A 15,892-nucleotide genomic window follows, 5' to 3' on the forward strand; every position below is an offset into this window, starting at 1 on the left:
CTAGATAACGTTACTTTTGAAATGAAACTAAAAGTTTTGCACTGATCTAAAGGATGAACAATTTATAGTGTTTCAAAATATGATCCATTCGATAGATACACACCCTAGTCATCACTGGAGAGTATTGACGCAATACAATATTTTTAAATTCACATTAAAAGAAATGGTACTGGGACCCATACCAGACTTTAGGCAAGCTAGAAGATGGCAGTGTCTGATGGTTAGTCTTGGCAACTTTGAATCCACTGGTTCAAGTTTGAGTCGGACTAAACTTCATAAATTTTTTGCGCCATATGAATGTAAGTTCCGAAAATTTTGATCCACTTTAATCCAACTACACCTCTAACATATAATATACAGCTATAATAAACGGTTATGCATACAAGTCATCTAGTGAGATGCGGTGCCATACTAACTTGCACTACACACCCATATTCCTGCGAGAGCCATAATTATCCGCTTAAATAAATAAAAGTGTTTGAAAAATTCTTTGTTGGATTTGAAATTGATTATTCTCACGATAACAGCGAGTCGGGATATGCACTGTCAGCATGGACACGTATACAATAACTGTACCCAACAGTACGAGTAAACGCATAATTATGCACTCATTGGCTTCGTGTGAAACCGGTTTTAGCCTGCTCCATGCAGGGGGTATTGATTTAAGGTGTGCCACTTGTGCTCCAAATACACATTCAAATGCTTTCATATACTAAATGAATTGGGGAAGAATATTGCGCCGGATATTAGCATTTAAAGCTGTCGTCTGCTTGTGATAAAATGTGTGGCAATGCAAATGAACCAGTTTACAGCATGATATTTTGGTTGCTTGTCAATGATTGTATTTCTTTTCAAAGTTCGGTAATTAAATTATTATTGAATATTTAGATGATCGGGTAAAATCTTTTGAATGTTGTCTCGTTAGAATTGTTCTCAAATTGGTGAAAAAAGGACTAGACCGTTCCTAGTTTATTTCTAAATATCTTATGCTCGTTTAATTTACTTATTATAACTGTCGACAAATGAGTGAAAAAGGACTAGACGGTTTCTAGTTTACCTTTGTTCTTTTTACTAAAATCTCTGTCCGTATAATGATCACTTAATATAACGGTAAATAGTTTATCTTTACGTAAAAAAATGCAAAATATTTCGGTGAACGAACTTTAAATCCGACTCATTGCAAGTATCTACAAATGGGTAAACATGGACTAAGTCGTTGCTAGTACCAAAATGATGCGAATAATGAAGTTTCGAGAGTAAGGAATGGATCAAATATGTCGAATTGTAAAGTTCCACTTCATTAATTTAATATGGAAAAAACCTCAGCCGAAAGTCAACACAGTGCCAAAAATGCTTTGCACGATTTAATAGTGGTGATTTTAGCTTGGAAGACGAAGAAAATCCTGAGATATGGAACTGGAAGCATTAATAGTTGAAGTTTGTTACCAAACATAAGAAGAACATAGAGTCTTTTGGAGCCACTCAAGCAGCCATTTCAAAACTTTTAAATGCAGCCGGATACAGACGTTGAAAGACGATTTGGATATAAAAAGAAATCCTTGTTGCATCGGACTATAACTGATGATGAAAAATGGATCCATTACATCAACCCTAAAAACAAAAATTATATGCAAAACCTGGCCATCTAGCCAAATCAAGGGCAAAACTAATGTATCTCTAAAACTCTGTATTTGGCGGGATTGTGCGGATCAGAAAGGCGTGCTCTATTAGGAGCCGCTAAAACAGCCGCCGTATAGATCAGACCTTGCGCCTTCTGTCTAACCTTTGTTCCGCACGATGCAGTACGCCCTCACTGGTATACGGTTCACACCAGAACAAGTTATCTTATATTAGCTTGATCCATTCTCCACCAAAATGGAAAATGTTATAACTACAAATTTAAATTATTTAATATTCGAAATATATACACACCCTGTATATACAACAATTATTAAACCTTTTCAATAATTTTATTCCAATTATATAAAAGTTAAAGGTAAATTATTTTATGTACATTCGCCAAAAGGGCACGCCCTGTATATATGTAATTTATAAAATCAATTATTTATACAAAATTCCAAGCAAATGAATAAAATTATGTTAAATATGGATTTTTTCAAATTTTTTTGTTATTTGAAATTGTCAAAGACCGCACACCCCTTATTTTATAAGTCACATAATCGCATATTAATAACATAACAATATAGGTATAATCATTTTTTTAATAATTATGTACAAAAATTTCAAGAAATCTCGCTTCCACATAAATATTTATTCTTATATTAATTTGTTGCTTTTGTTTGCACAGTTAGACTTAATTACATTAAAACAATATCAAATTGATAATAATATTCACAGTAGGAGAATAAATTTATTGATAACCCTCTGAACCTATTGTATAATTTATAAACATTATCAGTTTTTATTTTGTAGTCTAAAGCTGTCACAAGAAATCAAATATGTCTATTAGGTTGTTCCATAAATGTTGTCAATACTATATAAACAGATGTAGTAAATTTCGATTCGATTAAATTGGTTCGAGTCGAGATTAATCTGTTAGCCTTTTTTGATTTAAAAGCATTAAATTTATTTTTAGGAATCTTATGGAAATTAGACAAAACAACATATCTCGACTTACTAGTTTATTCAGCTGTAAATATTGCTATTCGCTCACAAATTTTAGCTAATTAATTACGCAAAAATATAATTTAGAAAACCATCTACATAAAAATCGCTTCATATATAATAGATGATTCCTAAGCTTTAAGTTCGATACTATGATAAGTTATCACTCGCTGTAAATTTTTATCCGGTTTGTAGAAAGTACGAATGCAAATACAACTTAAAAGCGCTTTGGCTTTCAACACTTTATTCAGCTAATATTTTTTAAGCTGAATAAGTGCTGAATGTCAAAAGATCTGAAAATCTTAATACGGAATTCCTACTTTGGCTTTCTGCACCTTATTCAGCTAATATTTTTTAAGCTAAATAAGTGCTGAATGTCAAAATATCTGAAAATCTTGATAGAAAATTCTAACTTTAAGAATTGTGCGCCGTTCAAATTCATGGAAGCTCAGAATTAAATTTGTTACTTAATACTAGCTAAAAAGTCGACTGAGCTTGATTTTAAGAATCACCTTAATGTACATACATATATAATTTAATTAAAAATTAAATGAAATTAAATTGAGATCACAAATTTTGAATTAACAAAGCTCTTTCAATTTTGTTTAGCATAATGATTCTTCATCTTTTGTTTGTATATTATCTATCACTTAAAAAATATGTACTGCCTATCTGTCTGCCCGTTTATTTGTTTAAATGTGTTTTTTAATAAAAAATGCCGAAATTACTGAACGTCATAAGTAAAACAAATTATGTGTTTGCATTTTGGTAATATATTTTTAGAACTAAAATGGCTTGGTATTATTATACTAGATAGACTACATTGCGGATCCGGGTCCAGTGACTCAACATCGAAGCTTCAATAAAAGTATTAACTAAAAATTGAAACTTGAACCCGGATCCGGATCCAGTGACTGAACATCTAATCTTCAATAAAAGTATAAACTAAAAATTAAAACTTGCACTTGAATGAAAAATATACTCCTAAATATTTGAATTATCGACAACACTTATGAGATAATTTAGTTATGACATTGGCGGAAGCTTTAACGCAACTCAGGATATTACAAGCGTGAACGGGAAACGTGGCCGAAAGCTTGGAAATTTGCAGTTACATGATAACACAGCAATCAGCTGTTTGAAATTGTTTTTATTTATAGTTTGCTTGTTACAAAGTTATCTATAAAACGATTATATATTTTGTTTTCGTGCCAACGAAATCCTCTTAGATTTCTGGAAGCTTCAAAGAAAAAAAGTTTACAGTTTACTATAAATATCACATCAAGAACTATCAAATTATTGCGGATTCTTAAATTAGTTCCATAAGTTTAAACACAGAAATAAAGTTCTAGTGTATAGAATATAGAGGGTACTAGATTTAACCAACAGGAATTTAGAATTATTTAGAAATGGTTTTCAGCCTTTTCAAGTCAAAAATATAAGTACAAATTTGACCCACCATTCTTTCACGTAACTTCGTCCGCTGTTTGAAGAAATTTTTTCTTTAATATTCGACATTTCAGCGAAAGCAAGTCTCTGAGGTGTTCTCTAGTCGAATTTAGTAGTAAAACTATATATTTTTTTTACATGACGGTTGCTAGGTTAGCTGTACTATATTTCATTCCACCATTTCCATTCCCATAACTGTTGTATTTTAACTACCGGAACATACCCAGATTTATACATTATTATTATATATGCTATAGCAGAAGAAAAATTTAATTTTTAATTAGAATTTTTTATTTATAAAATATATGAGAAAAATTCTTTTAGAAAACATTGGTTAACATTTAGATAACTTCTTTAAAATAAGATGTATAGCAAAAGCTGCACAGAAACACAAATTCGACTTGAAAACACAAATACTGCATACACTAATAGTGAGGTTTTAGTGTATGCACTACCGGTATAATACAATATATAGAAGTATTTCCATGTTATTATATAACGATTTATTTTTAATTTTTATGTACTTACTTTACCAGTTCACAAATTCAATGAGACGTTCTCGTCATTGACCCCACTGAACGCAATGATTGCTGTTGACTGTTGCCACAGATGCTTTTGTTGACTTTGTTAGAGTATATTTTGTTGTTTTTTATTATTTGAGTGTTTTTATTTATTTTAATTTTTTATTTACACTTGCTGACGTTTATTGAGTAGTAGTATCTGCTGTTGATAATTCTATGCCCACAATTGGCTAAACAAGCAACAAAAAATACATACACAAGACCGGCGATTTAGAAGACGCACAAAATTGAGAAAGAAGTAGAAAAGTAGGAAATAATGAAAATTATAACATATACATGTATATATGTACATAAGTAAGAATCAAAATAGTAAATCTGAGCGCGTATTTTTATCAATACACATTTAAAGAGAAGATAAAAATATTTAAAAATTTAAACAACAGTGTATCTGTTCGAAAAATTTAATTAAAATTTTAAATATTACAATAATTTTTGTATTCAAAAATTTTAAACATACAAAATATAATTTTATTAAAACAAAAATGATGTAAAAAGTTATATGAAAACATTCATTATGTTTGTTTTCGAAAAAATTTAACAAATAAAACTCAATATAAAAATATTTTTGTGTTAAAAAATTTTAACAAAAAGTTTAAATAATTAAAATAAACATATTTTTGGTTTCCAAAACTTTAAGATGTAAAAAAAAATATTTTGAATGAAATATTGTGTTAAAATCATAAAATATAATAAAAAATATATTTGTTTTAAAAATTGTATAAAAAACTTTTAAGAGAAAAAATAAAAATATTTTGTATTTAAAATGTACATAGCATTTATGTATATTTAATTTTATAAATGATAATCAAAAATTTTTAACTAAAAATGTGTTTAAATTGTTAAAAAAATTTTTGTAAAAATATGTAAAATTAATTTAAAAATAGTTTTGATTTAAAACTAATATAAAAATATTTTTGTTTAAAAACTTGTAAATCTTCTTAAGAATAGAAATAAAATTTATTATCTTAAATTTTTAAATATTTTTATATATGTACATAGATATATAAAACCAATATCTTTGTTTTTAAAAAATATTCCAAAAACTTTTAAGAAGAAAAATAAAATTAATTTGTTTTAAGAAATATCAACAAAAAAGTTTAAAAATTAAAATAAAACTATTTTTTATTCAAAATATGCATGTGTATATGTAAAATTTAAGAAATTAATATTTTTGATTTAAAATATATCAACAAAAACATTTGTAAATGGAAATAGAAAGTTTTTTATCTAAACAAGAAAAAAAAATTAACAATTAATTCAATAATATTTCTGATTTTACAAATTAATAACAAAAATATTTTTATTTAAAAAAATTGTAAACACGAAAAAAACAATTTTTTTTTCAATTTGAAAAAAAAAACAAAAAAAATTGTGAAGATTAGTAGTAAAAATATTATTTATTTAAATTTGTGGAATACTTTTTTATGAATATATAAAAACAATTTAAAAATTAAAATAAAAATCCTTTGGTCAAAAGTTTATATATATATAAAAATATTAAATATTTAAATTATTTTAACGAAAAAATTAATAATTAAAAGCTTTTTATTCAAATAGTGTATCAAAAAAATTTAAAGTTGAAAATGCAAACATAGTTGTTTCAAAAAATATGTAACAAAAAATTTTTAAATGAACAATAAGTATTTTTACTTAAACAATTATTTAAAAAAAAATATATACATACAAAACAAAAATATTTTTGATTTAAAATCAAAAAAAGTAATAATAATTAAATCGCGTATTTATTGTGCGTTGCCATTATTCCATCTTAGGCATGTATTGTATATGCACATAAGCTTTAATTTATGCCTATGCATGCATATGTAGTATATATGTAAATTAGTATGCCACAAGTAGAATTCCGCACTTTAAAAACATCAACGCATGTTTCAAAAAAAAAAGAAGAAAATAGCAAAATATTTCAGCTGCGTAGTTTTTATAAAATTGTTGTTCTAATTTTTTGTTATTTTTCCAACTTTTAATGACACTTATGTATGTGCTTATAAGTGCGTACACAAGCACAAGCGTTTTTTGTTGTTGCTCGACTTTTCAACAGCAGTTATTGTTGTAAGGATAATGACACTTGCACACCCACTTTGACATACATGGAGTACATATGTATACGTACATACATATGTATGTAACTATTTACAAGCCAAGCATATTTTTGGCAACAACACAGCGCACTTACACTTTTGTGTTGGCACGTACGTCACTTCAACTCAAGACAGCTTTCTTCAAACACCAAAAAATATTTTCGTTTTCAATTAACAAAGTTTGCACACACATAACGGTTAATACATATGTAAAAGTAAAAATTCACAATTTCTGAACAAATTTTGTTATTTCACTGCAATTATTTCCGTTTCGTCTAACAGACGTGTTTCGCGTTTCGCTTTTCAGCCACAACTGTCAATTTTTCGTTTTCATTTGCCGTTAGACTCGTCGCCACACAAAGCGCACGTCGAACATTTTCGGATTTTCCACAACAATGTCGTGTGCTCTTATTAAAGGTATGTATTGTTGTTGTTGCTCCAAACTGCAAAGTGAGCGTCAACGCTGTTGCTGTATGCGGTGGCTTATGCTGTGGGCATGGAGTCCACGGTGTGAGCTCCAGTAGCTTATATTTGCTGTTGTTGTTATTTGTAAAGCATTGCGCAGTTTGCGCTTATCAGCTGAAAATTGCTTGAAGAAGTGAGTTGGTTAGGCGGTGGGGGTACTATTTTCATATTTCTCTACGTCTGTGGTTATGTGCTCCGGTACACTCTCAGTGGAAAATGGCATTTCGTACTCGTTACTCTCTTCATTGCTCCACTGCAAGTTAGCTGCCAATTTGGAAACTGTTGTGGTTATGTTACAGGTAGCATAAAGTCGGCGTTTTAACCGTTAAATTTGAATTATATAGTTTTTTTTAATACCCTAACGCTAAAATCTTCGCTACATATTTCGTTGAGCTTTTTTTACGTCCTTTCTTGTATATATAGTATGCATGCTGATGTTGTCCAATGATGGTCTCTAGAAATTTTAAGACTTCTCCGAACTACTGATGGAGAAACCACGCGGTTATATATTATCGAATAAACTTTTTTTTTCAAATTTTTTTTGAACGGTAATGTAACCCAAGTATTTTAGTTTAGCAGCGACGCACTTTACCCACACAGCTACGAAAACTACTTATTTAAGTTCCCAAGAATGACCGTTACTTTTTTTGAACAGTGTCTGACAGGTAAATACATTAGTTAGTGACGTCTAAAGAACTAAAGAAGGCGAATATATGGACAGTTTATTTCCTTTGTGACGTAACATGTCTCCCACTTCATTTCCACTCCATGCAATCTTCCGCTGTGATCTAAATTTCAAAAATATTTAAAACTGCACGAGATGAAGAAGTAAGGCGTGATACCTCAACTGTTATGAGTCTCAAGAATAGAAAAGATTGCTGGAATAAAGCCGGAGTCAAGTTCGGAAGGCAAACTTGCACTTAATTGACGTAATTCCGACCGGAAAAGACCAAAAGTTTCTTTGTTTTCTTTATCGTCACTGCAATAGAAAGTGAAGATGCTCCATTTCCGGCTGTTTCGTTTCCAGATCTTGAACATCGGTATACCCGAAATAACTAGGGAGGTTTTTAAGTAATTATTCTATGTTTACGTCGGCACACAGTTTTTTCAACTCATCATTACCATCATCTTTTGTGCGACATAGTTTTTCGAACACCACAAGAGACTCTTCCTACCATGGTAATAAATTGAGGCTTGCACCGCGACCTTAGGTCCATTGTGCCTTCCCCTCTGTCACAACGAATCACAATGTCATTTAGCCAATCTTAGTTTGAAATTCAGGCGGTTTTGATCGACAAATATACGATGGTTATCGATAGGGTTTTCTCGATTGTTTTCCAAAGTTTGTTTCATGGTGACTATCTAATCAATTGTAGCTTGATGATTGCATTAGATTATTAAACTTTTAATTAATTGCGTAAGTCGATTGGCACAGTGTATCTACAAGTAGTTCCAATAAAACACACGAGGTTCCATAGAACCAAAGATACGACAGGCTTAATACAGTTAATATTGCTGGTGAACTATAAAAAGAATTCGGGTATTTGCATAGTCAAAACTTTTTACGTCAACTGACTTTGAGCTTTACTCGATCCTACTATGGAAAATGTGTCTAGATCTTTGATAAAAAAATCAAAAACTGCCTGCTCTTTTATAAAACTTTAACAACAGTCTTCCCATCACTCTCGAGAATAATGTTGAAGATAGGCTCTTTTCAAGGTGAGGCCTTTCTATGTCAGTTTCTAAAACAATATGTTCTTCATATCTTCTTAGAACTGATTGGTCAACTGTGGATATTTTCTTCAGGTGCATATGGTAGTTGATGATATTATTTATTTATTTATTTCTCTTAGCTTGAATTATATTCTATTTCATAGGCGTTTAACACCTTATATCATTTCGGGCATTCAAATAAACCAACCGCAAGTGATGAAAAAATTATTTTATATTCAAGTACATGTGTATCGTATGTATGTTGAATATATTAAATTTATAAATGCATTTGTTATATTATGAGTAGCAGAAAGGAAAGTAAAAATTATGAGTATGGAAATAATTTAACAAAAATCTAAAGAAGAATAGATGTATGTTTTTCGAATTACTTTCAAAAATTTAAATTTAATATTTTTATACCAGTTTTCAAAAAGAACTTTTCAAAAATACAAGTCTTGTTTACGTAATGACTGTATGTAGTGTAAATACAAACATCTCAGAACTTGTGCATCTTAAACGCGAGTTAAAGAAATGCTAAGTTTAAAATACCAATGTTCCATTTGGCAAACGTTTAAAAATAACGAATCGAACAAACAACTGGTATAATAAAAAAAGCTAGAAAAAGAGTGCGGCTTTTTCACCTAATTGAGGTAACCAGAAACTGTCTCGGATACAACTGAATAACTTTATTGTTATTTAGCAATCAGAGAAGTCATGCATAGAAGGCGGCTAATATAAGATTTAGTACAAAAATTTAATAAATGGCTTTAGTAATATGCATCTGGCGTTATATAAATCATATCAGGTTCTTATATGATGTTAGAAAGATAAGCTTAGTTGCAAGAAAAACTTGTCAGACAGTGATTGCTCGCAGAAATTTTAATGTCAAAGGTGCACCATAATCTAAAAAGGCCACATTTTGAAAATATCGATCAAATAACGGAAATCGTCGAGTCCGACCTTATGCAAACACTAAATATTTCACGACCAAACTCTAAATTCGGATCTATACTGCCAACAATTGGACCGTAAGCAATCGCCCAAAAGCGACCAGTTTTGGGCAGTAGAAGAGTAATTATGCTCCAACAAGATCACGCCAGGCCGTACACATCCTCACTAACTTCCTAGAAGCTTTATAAGTTTTTATAAAAGTGATAGGTCGGACCTGGCACCAAGTGACTATTACCTTTTCCTGTCCATGGCGAATGATGTTGCTAGTAAAGCATACGTTTCAAGAGAAGCTTGTGAAAATCGACTAGTTTTTTGCCAATAGGCACGAGGGTTTCTATGAGAGTGGTATTAGCAAATAAGCTTTACAATGACTGCGGTCCTGGTAACAGTAGGACACAGCTGAAGAAGATACATATGGTATAAACATAAGTCGGAATACCACACTCCGTGCTATCACAGAATCTCTCTTGATGTCCCCCGTCGAAAACGTGCTTCTGGTTAAAGAACCCAATGTGCTCCTCTTTAGACAGTTTCTGATAAGAGGCTTTCATAGAAAGTATCCTTGCAATCAACTGCTTTAAGCGAAACCGGCCACGAAAAAGGCCACTAACTTCAGACAGGCAATCGGCCGGCCGAGTTGCAGACGAAAAGCTTGAGTTGCCTCGCTATTTTAGAGTGATCCTTGCACAACTTCGTTCTCAATACTGTATTCTAAACAGAATAGACCCCGAATTACCAAATATACATATGTGTATTTGTTCTGCGCACAATGCGTGCCCGCATGACTCTAACCATCCCTTTGCATGCCCTATGAATCCCTCACCCCTCTCACTATGAGCCGACCCCATCGAAACAGCACGTTTCCTGGGCTACCCGTTAGTTGATTTTAATTACAACTAACTTGCGCCTCTCCACCTAAATAGTTTCTGCTCAACCGTTACAACCACAACAAAAGGTAACGGATTGTCGTGATATTACTCATACGACCCGTATCACCTTTTCTAAAACAGAAATGAATTATACAGCAGTCATTCATTTACATATACATATGTATGTATATTTATAGTCATAGGTTTCTAAATAGGTTTATTTATCAAATAAATATTATTTATAATTCCGTCAGACTAGCTAACACAAGCACGCAGAAAAATATATTTTATATTAATTATAAATCGGATCCCCACAACGTTACAATAATAACAAATTAGTTAATATTTTGGTTTGAATTAAATTTATTGCAATAAATAATATATACACTTATTGCCAATAATTTCTACTTATTACTAAGTTTCTAATGAAATCACAATATATTAGTTTTCTTTTTTTTTTTCGTTTTTGTTTTATGTTTTATAATTATAACGCATTTACAATACTACAAAATATTTGCACAAATGTAGGAAAATAAATGTAATTCATTCACAATATTGGTATGTATGTATTTAGGCGCTTATTTACGAGCGCAGAACGCGTCTCGGCGCACGCACTCACTACTTCGCGTAGCGTATTTTTTTTATTCATTCAGTAGTAGTCAAAGAAATGGAATTCGTTTCAACGGATCAATAATTTAAAACAAAAAATATATTTCATATACTTAATTTATATTTTTTCTTTACAAGAAAAAAATCCAACTAATATAAGTTTAAGTGTAGTTTTACTGTTTGACTATGATTGAGCGTAAATTAATTAAATTGTTTTAATTTTTTTAATTTACTGTTTGTTTTTAATTACATGAGTTGGACACTACCACACATTTTGATGTTTAACTAATAACATTACTTGACACCAAATACAATTGGACCAAATTTATATGCAGGTCATTTGGTTACAAATAGTAGCTCAAACTAAAAGCAATACCGCGCTGCGCAAGATTCATAATTGCTATATAACGGCTATATGTCTTACAAAAGCTAAATCACTTGCAGGCAAGTACATGTTTAATACAAATATGCTGCGATGCAGCGCGACTGTTGGCTTACATAGCGGCGCGCTCTAAGGCCGTCAGCTGATGCCCCAAGCGTTCCTCCTTTGCCTTACGCTCGGCACTGATTTTCTTCGAATGCGTGTAGTTATTTAGAAATGTTTGCACATCGATTTTACCGTTAAGAAATTGCTCTACGTGTCGATCACATTCGCTGTCCGCATTTGAGGCGGCAATTTGCAGCAATTCCTATAGTGTAAGTAAGCATATACTAAGAGTTGTGTGATTATGTTATATCGGTATATTGTATACAAAACAAAAAAAGTTATAATAATCTTCACAAATAAAAACAGTTAGAAATTTTAAATTCGGTTGTTCGAAGCTATAATACCCTTCACAGATAAAAAAAGTTTCCATACAAAAACTTAATTTTGAGCGTTCAGTTTGTTTGGCATATTGGTTCAATCTGAAAAATTTTGTTCGGAGATTGTATCGTTGCCTTGGAAACTAATTCATGTCAAACTTCATGCAGCAACTTGATTGGGATCGTTCAGTTTATATGACAGCCTTACGGTATAGTGGTCCGATCTGGAATTTTTGCGAAATTGGTAATGTTGCTTGGACAAAAATCTATGCTCATTTTCGTGAAGATATCTTGTTAAATTAAAAAGTTTTCCATACAAAAAAAATTAATTTCTATCGTTCAATATGTATGACAGCTATAGGTTTTAGTGGTCCGATAGCGGCGGTTCCGACAAAAAAACAACATTTTTAGAGTGAAAAGCACGCTTGCAAAGTTTCAAATCGATATCTCAGAAACTGAAGCACTAGTACGCGTATATACAGACAGACGGACATGGCTAAATTGACACGGCTCGTCACGCTAATCTACATATATTTATATATTTTATAGCGTCTCCGACGTTTCCTTTTGGATGTTATAAAATTTGGCAAACTTGATATACCATGTTCAAAGTATAAAAAATAACAATTATTTACGCGTATGTGTTGCGGTGCGTATTCCTCTGACTTCTTTAAGTACTTTTTGTTTAATTGATCACACTTTTCACCGAGATTTTTAAGCGCAGTAACATCGTCACTTAGTTTGCGCTTTAATTCGACCAAATGCGTTTCTTTAGATTCATTTTCACCTATAAATAAAAAAAAATTACAAAAAAAAGCATTAAATTAGAATTTTAATTAAAAATCTCGTACGCACGTGATATTATCTCCACTTGATTGATCATTGAGTCAAGCTCTTCGTTCAAATGCTGTACAACAGACATTTCTTCAATAAAATCATCGAAAAATTGCGGATCGGTGTCGAGCTGCTTCAGTTCATCAAGCGACAATGTAGAGAGGTTTGGCAAACTGCTTTCATTGAGTTTGCATGATTTTGACGAATCCAATGGCGAATTCTCATTGCTGCTGTCCAATGATTTTGCCGCAATGGATGTTGGCGTAGCAGTGGCGTTGGCACGCGTTGGTATATTAATGGGGCTACCGGAATTGACAATAGGTGGTGGAAAACGCTCGAATTCGCGTATAATTGCCTGCACAACGCGACCCAGATCGGAATGTGGAGAGTACTGTAAATAAAGAAAAATTATTAACATATTTATATAACCGATATGTATACCTGGAAAGCACTTAAAAATATGTTCCAAAAATATTACATATCTTTACAACAACTCCAATAAACCCGCAAGCTCAAACTTTAATAAACTGTGAATGCCCTCAAGGAAATGTATAAATACCGGTAATTAAAACAAAAAATAACCGGAAATCTGCACTGACAAAAGGTCCAATACATGTATGGTCAATCCAGCATCATGCATGCTTAATATTATAATATTTACAAAAATATACACAATTGCATATATGTATGTACAATATTTCCGTATGCTTGAGTATTGGCTTCTTATCCTTGATAGTCGCATGAGTGTGCGCGCATGGAACCTTGAATGCGTACAAAAACAGGCAAAATATTTCTGATGAAAAATCGTTAATATGAAGGTCAAACAACTGTCAATCAGTTTTATAGAAACAAATAGCAGCTGTTAAATAATTCCAGTGCATCCTTGACCGCTACATTTAGATTTGAAATAGAGGTCATAACTGCATATGAAGTAAGGATAAAGAAGGCCCTTCATTACTCTAAGCACCCCGTACACTTACATTGAGTAATCCAGGCGCCGTTTCAACTTCACCTGTCGCCGCATTAACCCAATGATGTTGTACAGTTGGTGATATAACTATTTTGGGTCGCTCATTGGGAAAATTCACGCCGAGTTGGACTGTAAGTAATAATGTACGTCCACTAGATTCGAAATGTATACAATACTCTTCTTGTTCTGCCACTTCCACAACACTGTAAAGCAAATATTTTATAAAATATGTTATTGTAATTAAATTAATAAACATAATTAAGTAAAATTTTATTACTTACTTGTCATTGAATACTTTAAGTGTATCTATTTGGCGTTTGCGAAAATCCAAATTCTTACATTGTGTTTGCTGTTGCTGTGCGGTTTGCTGCCGCGGAAGCATTTTTAGATACAAAATTATTCAGGCCTTAGCTCAGTTACAGCTTCTTTACAGTTGTGGTTACTAACCGCCAACTTTTCTTTACTTCTACTTAAAATGCTTATTTTATACTTTTATTATTATACACATAACAAGATAGTTATTATACGTTTTCCTTAAGTTTCTTGGTGCTCTTTGACTGGAAGGTCGTCTGGCTAAATAGATTTTATCTATTTTGCACTTTTTTTATTAATAATAAATTTCCAATATTTATTTGTATATGCTTGTTTTAATTGTTGTTGGTAGCTGTGAAAATTGTATTATTGGAAATACTAGTTGAATTTCAGTGTATAAATTATATGATATTAGTTATTGTATTTTATTTTTGCGGTTAGATTAACAATTTTGCATAAAACAAAAAACAAAAATTGATAAATGTATAATAAGAGAACTGCTGGAGAATAATTCCAATTTCTACAATAAACAAAAACGTATGACGACGTAAATTAAAAACAATGTTGCCGTATCAGATGCTTATTAATGGGGTTGAAAAATGAGCAGGGATCTGGTAGTGTTGGTTAAATGCAGGTTTTGACACGGTTTTCCGTCTGTGACTTAAATACGATATCATTAATATACTTATTAAAATACTTCTACTATACAAACACTATAAACTATTAGAAAATCTTTAATTACTCGTTGTAATATCGTATCCTTAATACCGATATTAAACATAATAGTTTCCAATTGTAAATGATAATAAAAGCAGAGAAACTTCAAACTTCATATATCTATATACAAAATAAATAATTATTTTAGCATTTCAAAGTGTTTAAAAGTGCCATCGATTTAAAAGCACAAATATTTATACGTAACACAATTTAGAATAATCATTTTATGTTTAGTGGGTTATTTGTCAACATGTTTGATAATATCAGCTGATTTAACCGAGTCCCTTAAATTCACTTGTCGATCTCCAATTTAATGTAACAGAAGTGAGTGACAGAAACATTATTCAAAGAAAGTGTATTTTTTATATAAAACTAAAATATTCAGCTTTTAAACAATGGCACTCTTTGAGTTGAAATGGCTGCGACGTTGGGTACGTAGGCATACAAACCCCATACCGCAGGACAATGCACTTCTGTGGAAAAGACGCCTAAGTGTCGCTTATGCACTACTCGCATGGAATGCTTTTGGGTTTGTTTGCTACATGGTCTATACCGGTCGAAATGATTGGGCGAAGTATTATGGTTATAAGAGTGAAGAGGAAGCTAAATTAACACCAGCTCAGCAATATGCAACACAATTGAATGTGAATAAAGGAAAAATTATACGTTTCTCAGGATTTAATGTTGTCGGCGAGTCGGAATTTGATAATACAAAAGGAAAAGATGAATAGTTAAATTTTGTAATGCAAACATCAAAGTTATTATAAAATAAAATAGAAGTTAAAAATCTATGAAAACCTACCTACATATATATTTTATTTTGACAATCAGAAGCAGAAGAAGAAGTGAACAGCTGTGGCTTATTGTTTCATAACAGAGTTGCTGTTTATTATATTT

General features: G+C 31.3%; 3 protein-coding genes across 3 annotated transcripts in view; 1 reads left to right on the top strand and 2 right to left on the bottom strand.

Annotated features, from left to right (window-relative positions):
- The window catches only part of LOC106615454 (uncharacterized), a 76,045-nt gene extending 68,964 nt beyond the window's left edge, over nt 1–7,081 (bottom strand). The window contains exons 1-2 of the mRNA XM_014231678.3: nt 6,847–7,081; nt 4,603–4,825 (exon numbers count right to left, since the gene is read on the bottom strand). The gene's annotated coding sequence lies outside the window, so the exon portion shown is untranslated. The remainder of the gene's footprint in view (nt 1–4,602; nt 4,826–6,846) is intronic.
- A 4,013-nt stretch (nt 7,082–11,094) lies between these two features.
- On the bottom strand, nt 11,095–14,790 carry Vsp37A (Vacuolar protein sorting 37A). The gene is made up of 5 exons (XM_014231613.3): nt 14,248–14,790; nt 13,977–14,169; nt 13,018–13,387; nt 12,798–12,949; nt 11,095–12,047 (listed from the first exon to the last, which is right to left on the bottom strand). Exons 1-5 carry the CDS (start codon nt 14,346–14,348, stop codon nt 11,853–11,855), a joined length of 1,011 nt encoding a protein of 336 aa, XP_014087088.3. The 5' UTR covers nt 14,349–14,790; the 3' UTR covers nt 11,095–11,852.
- A 372-nt stretch (nt 14,791–15,162) lies between these two features.
- Nucleotides 15,163–15,796, top strand: LOC106615446 (uncharacterized). Its single transcript, XM_014231669.3, has 2 exons — nt 15,163–15,319; nt 15,381–15,796. The coding sequence occupies exon 2, from the start codon at nt 15,391–15,393 to the stop codon at nt 15,724–15,726; it is 336 nt and encodes a 111-aa protein (XP_014087144.1). The 5' UTR covers nt 15,163–15,319; nt 15,381–15,390; the 3' UTR covers nt 15,727–15,796.
- Nucleotides 15,797–15,892: the final 96 nt, after the last annotated feature.

The sequence above is a fragment of the Bactrocera oleae genome, chromosome 5 (assembly GCF_042242935.1).
Source record: "Bactrocera oleae isolate idBacOlea1 chromosome 5, idBacOlea1, whole genome shotgun sequence".
Taxonomy (NCBI): domain Eukaryota; kingdom Metazoa; phylum Arthropoda; class Insecta; order Diptera; family Tephritidae; genus Bactrocera; species Bactrocera oleae.